Here is a 6,000-nt window from a genome sequence, read left to right as displayed (position 1 = left end):
CTGTAATCTAGCACACTGTCTAATCTAGTTATCCGGCACAATTTTCTTTTACCAAGCGATGTCGGATTGGACAGGTTTTACTGCAAAACTCTTCAAATTGTATATCATGTGGTTTAATTTAACAAATTACCACTTATTGAATATTAAGTGTCAGTAAAAGCACTAAATATCCTGGGTCAAAGTCATAAAAGTTCAAAGTTCAATTACCTTGCAAAAGGGTAACTTCTCTGGTAATTTAAAAATCCCTTAATACCTGTACCAGAAAGACTGACAAAAGGGATGAGTTAAACATGTCATCACGTATCATTCAGTATTTAGCAAGTATTATTGGATTTTATGCTACATTTGTTTTTATAAATGGGGTGTCTGGCATGGGATTTGGGTACATTGTAAGCATTGCATAATACAAGAGTTTCAAATATTTAAATATGAAATATGAATATTTCAAAATGTGAAATAAATTTGCCACACCATAAAATGGAAATATTTATTTAAACGCAAATCTGTATTACTTATTTTAATGATCTTAACCGTGGTGGATCTAGCACCTGTAATTAGCTCTTTCACTCTTTAGATCATTAAATTAAACCACAGCATGCCTGACTAAGCAAACTGTATTATGAAAAAAACAATCTGTTAAGACATATGCATAGACATAGAAAATGTAGACAATGGCAAGATGCTGTATAAAAGTAGGCCTACACTTTCTTTCAAAATGTAACTGTTAAGCCTACTGTAGACTGTTGAATGTCACAGATTGTATGCTCCCTTAAGATTAATGCAATCAATGAAAAATTACAGCTAGCATTTTTTTAATCACGTTGTTTTCTGTTCCGGAGACTTTATAATGAATATTTGGAAAATAAATCTGTTTAAGCGAAACCTTCAGCATATGGAGAGGACGCCCATAAGCATTTATGAAAGATCACTATTGAGAACGAAGCTTAGTTGATCTGCTGCTGTCCTTGGTGATGTACAGCCCAATCCAATTAGGTTTCTAGGCTGATGCAGTTTGTGAGAGATTCAGCCCTAGCATTGTCTATCGCTGGTTATCAACCCCCCCCCCCCCCTCAGCTTGCTGTTACTGTATCCGCAGACAGCCAATCTTACCACATCACAGCAGCAGATGGAGACTACTCTTGGTTTGATCCACCAGCAGAAGCGGCAAATCAGAGCAATCATTTTATTTTCCTTTTCGTGCATATGTTTTAGTGGGTGACGTGTTTTGTTTCTTCTTTTTGTTTTTTTTTTAAAGAAAATGTGGGACGTATATCATTCATTGAGCGAGGCTTCCTCTAAAAGCTTGCGATCTTACTAGCAGTCAAGAAGGGAATCCCGAAGCTTTCCCCTCGTCATCAAAGCGATTGTTTTTATGCAAAAGGTGGTTCCTTTGTACAAGGTAAGAGCTGTATTTCGCTTCTACTGTACGTAAAGCCACCAGTAAGTAGTTTGTAAATGCAAGATGCGTTCTGTTTTTAAAAGATGTTGAAAAAATAGCAAATTTGACACACATCAAGGCAATATAGACTAATGTAAAGCTGCGATGCTCTTTTCCACCTACGTACTACTGTGTTGCTTACTGTTTATGTATTATTAATCTGGAGATATAGATGTTGATAAAAGGGAAAGCAATGTTTAAAGGAAGCACGTCTTCCAGTACCACATATATAAGTAATGTCTGATTTTTATACGGGAAGTATGACACTGTTTTGAATTACAATTTCTATACTGAATTAATTGTGGAAACCAAAATGTTCATGTTCATGTGTTGTTGTTTTTTTGTGTTTTTTTTTTTTGTTTAATGTTATATATGAACACATAAAGTGTGAAAACCTGTCCATCATGAATATATAATCCAAATCGTTGTCTTACTCGCCAACAATCAATATTTTTTATGGTTTGATTTAATCATTTCTACAGCTTTTTCTATATATATATATATATATATATATATATATATATATATATATATATATATATATATATATATATATATATAAATTATGTTAGGTGAACCATAGCACCAATCTCAAATACCAACTTGAACAAATGCAACACATACTAATATAGTTTAGATGCACATTTTTTAAAGTGCGTCAATTCACAGCAATGTATCTGTTGCAAAGTGCAAAGAGCACTTCTCTGTTCAGCTGTGGCCAAAAGTTTCGCATCACTATATAAAGTCAAATGAAACCTGCTGAATAATATTACGTTAATATATTGAATTACATACCGCTTTGTAGTTTTCCAATTGAAAAATGTGACAGTTTGAAATCTAACATGAAATACTGTTAGTACTATTATAGCTGCCGGTAGCCATTTGCTATATCATTTTGTAGTTTATTTGATTACAGATGTTAAATAAAATATCTAAACGATATATATATATATATATATATATATATATATATATATATATATATATATATATATATATATAAATTACGTCTCAATCCTAATATTTTAGGTGATGCAAAACTTTTGGCCATAGCTGTACATCTGCAGACGAGTTTAAGTAGCTTGAGGTTCTGTCGGATATATTCTTAATAGTTAATACCACGTTGCACGCTTCAAGTTGTATGATACTGGTTTATGTTTGTGTTTTTTTCCCTTAACTTTAACAGTACAGTTCAATAACTTGTAAATCTAAAAACAGAACGCTATCCATCTTGCTAGAATCGGAACTATACATATTATATTAATATTTAACCCTGTTAAAACTGTGTCAGGAAAACTTTTCAAAGTGTCATTGATTTGGTTTCTATGCGCTAAGACGCCCTCTTATAAAATGCACGGAAGATAACCTTGCAAACGTGTTGGGAATGATTTATGCTGAATCATGTGGTAGGGCGTTATCTCGTTTATGAAGGACATATGCTTGAAGGAAATGAGGAATTTAAAGTATCCACACCTTGTATTTATATATTTTACACGGGGCACTAAGTACACTTAGCGCGGCTATTATAACATTGTATATGTGTGATAAATAACTGGCTAAATACTAGGTGGTGGGATTTATTGTGATAAACACAAAGCTAAATATATGAAACCATATTTTAAGCTCCTCAGTTTCTTTTTTTTTTTTGCAAGTGGAATGACTCTTGTGAACACATGTGCATAACTGATGTGGAACAAGTGCTACCCATAACAAAAGTAAAATGTAGTCATCTGTGGAAAGGTAAAGATGTAGCCTACTATTTGAGAGTGTATACAAATACAAACTTTACCCTAATCATGAATTACAACTAATTTTTAATTAAACATTTTTTTAGAACCATCATGCATGCACTTTCTACATTATGTTATAAGTCCTTCACTAACCAAGTCTGGTATTTTTTTTTACAGTTTCAGTCATGGAGGGACTTGTGTAAAGAGGATCCCACGTAATAAGTTTCCATTGAATTGCTATTTTTTGTCTTCCTGGAGAATTTCACGTCATGGCCGAGAATGTTACTTCCGTGATGGGAAAAAGCAAATCCCGGTCCACAACCTCCCTTCCACCCGAGCCCATGGAAATCATCAGGACCAAGGCCTGCTCCCGGAGGGTCAGAATCAACGTTGGAGGACTCAACCATGAAGTCCTGTGGAGGACCTTGGACAGACTGCCTCGAACCAGATTAGGGAAGCTGAGAGACTGCAACACCAACGAATCCTTAATGGAGACCTGCGATGATTACAACTTGGGCGAAAACGAGTATTTCTTTGACCGGCACCCTGGGGCTTTTACATCCATTTTGAACTTTTACCGGACGGGGAAGTTACACATGATGGAGGAGATGTGTGCCCTGTCTTTCGGGCAAGAACTTGAATACTGGGGAATCGATGAGATCTACCTGGAATCGTGCTGTCAGGCCAGGTATCACCAGAAGAAAGAGCAGATGAACGAAGAGCTGAAAAGGGAGGCAGACTCAATGAGAGAGAGAGAAGGGGATGAGTTTGAAAACGCCTGTTGTCCAGATAAGACAAAGAAGCTATGGGATCTTCTGGAGAAGCCTAGCTCTTCAGTAGCTGCCAAGGTAAGGTGAAAAATCTAAACTTCTAGGTGACAGTACTTTCTACACAATAGATTGTATTCTTTTTTAGTTTTTTAGTCCCTTATAACAGAAGGAATATGCATTAGAAAAAGATGTAATTAAATTATATTCAACACGTCCCTGAACAATCTTTTTCAGCAATATTCTTAATGAGAGAAAAGATAATTTAGCAATTCCATATGGTATTTGGCTTCTGATTCTGATTGTGTCAACTCTTCTTCTGAAAGGAAAAATAAAATCCAAAATTATAAGTGATTTTACAGTGTAAAAACTAGAATCCTGCCGGGACCAGGACCCCAACTAGTAATTCAGTTGTACATAACAGTTTTAACACATATCTTGAAGATGTATTTATAATGTAAATATGTACAGTACCATTAGCAATTATGGAGGTACATATCCAAATACTCGGACCCTTTGTTAAAGTAAAAGAAAAAATATATATATTGCAATTGTAACAGGCAGTGTTGTGTGATATGCTGCCATTACAGATTCTGTCCTGTCCTGTCAATGCGATGAGTTGAGGTTCAAAGCTCTAAAACCATGAATGCAGATGAGCCTGACTTTTTTGCATTGTGGTTAAGACGCTTGCTTGCTGTGCAAGGAGGATGCAAAGCTCAGTATGTTAACATAACATTATTCAGCAGGTTTCTTTCGACTTTATAAAACAAAATGAGTTAACTCTATAGGGTGATGCAAACCTTTTTGTTTATTGTTGCCCCTTACCTTTCTATAGATGGTTTAATTTTGCAGAGTTGTTTTCACTTGAATTGGATGTAGTCTGTTTACCCTGCCACCACCCTCGACAGCTGCACATAGAACTTTAGCACAGGTGGGATATTAATACCTGTTACACTGTGTTGTAGCAAGAAAAAAGGGCGTCATTCAATTCAAAAGTGAAAACAGGTGAAACTAATTAGACGTTTTAGCGTTGCAGCAAAAAGGAATTATAGGCATTATACTGATGATTATTTTAAAAAAACACACTAAAATATTAATGTTTATTTGGTAGGTATCTATTACTATTTAAAATAAGTAGAAAGTATGTTTTTTTTAAAAGCTTCAGAGTGTTCTTTACAGTCTTTTTAAGTATGTCCACAGATCAAAGAAAAAGCCTATTACATGTATTTATTAACCTACTGACATTTATAACACAGTGTACATACTGACTGGAACAACTGGTAATGACTATGACATTTAAAATGTGAGCAAAATGTCATATATTTTTGCCCTATTCAATTTCTTTCAAAACTGCCGAGATTTTCATTGGTTACAAGGTTAGTTATGGCATATCTCCAAGAATTGCCTTTTTTCTTAAAAAAAAAAAGAAATCATCACAAATATATATTTTGTTTGCGCTGCATGCAAATATTTTTGGGTATTTAAACAATAATATGTGGGACAATGTGGCGCATCGGGCTTATTCACTTACTCTTTTAATTCTGGTCAGGGTTGGGTTCTACTTCAGTTGAGAAAGGAAGCTATTAGTGTGTAGTAATTGCTAAGTCTGTAGACAATGCTGTTGTCCATCACCTTCCACGTGAGCATGAAATTTACAAATAAATGAGTCAACCACCCAATAAAAACATACATTTTACCATCTTTGCAAGTATGTTCATAAAAACAAGAAACTTTGGTAAGCTTAGCGGTCCAGATAAACAAGCCTGTTTAGCTGCAGAGCCAGTTCTTGTGTATATTTACCTTCATCTGTGGCTCCTAAATATCAGGCTGTAACCTAGGTCAAACTTCCTAATGGCCCTGTTTAAAAGCAGGTTTACTAAGACAATAATAGTGCCAAAACAGAGACAGAAACACAATGTTCAGCTAATGTGATGAAGCCTTTTTGTGTCCTTGCATAAAAAGAAAACAAAAACTAATGTGTTTTTGCATTTTTATGTGCATGTATACAGCGCTCCAGATAAGGTTTTGGGTCATTGAACAATGTACTTTCCAATTTAGACGAGTA

At 34.8% G+C, this 6,000-nt stretch overlaps 1 protein-coding gene across 1 annotated transcript in view; it reads left to right on the top strand.

Annotated features, from left to right (window-relative positions):
* The first annotated feature begins 1,077 nt into the window (after nt 1-1,077).
* LOC117399847 (potassium voltage-gated channel subfamily B member 2-like) overlaps nt 1,078-6,000 on the top strand; it is a 92,537-nt gene continuing 87,614 nt past the window's right edge. Inside the window, exons 1-2 of the mRNA XM_033999257.3 lie at nt 1,078-1,399; nt 3,346-4,016. Of these exons, the coding sequence (XP_033855148.2) occupies nt 3,438-4,016 (579 nt within the window). The 5' untranslated portion in view covers nt 1,078-1,399; nt 3,346-3,437. The remainder of the gene's footprint in view (nt 1,400-3,345; nt 4,017-6,000) is intronic.

The sequence above is a fragment of the Acipenser ruthenus genome, chromosome 4, assembly GCF_902713425.1.
Source record: "Acipenser ruthenus chromosome 4, fAciRut3.2 maternal haplotype, whole genome shotgun sequence".
Classification (NCBI taxonomy): Eukaryota; Metazoa; Chordata; class Actinopteri; order Acipenseriformes; family Acipenseridae; genus Acipenser; species Acipenser ruthenus.
Note: the sequence above shows the minus strand (reverse complement) of the source record. Positions and strands in the feature narration are given on the sequence as shown.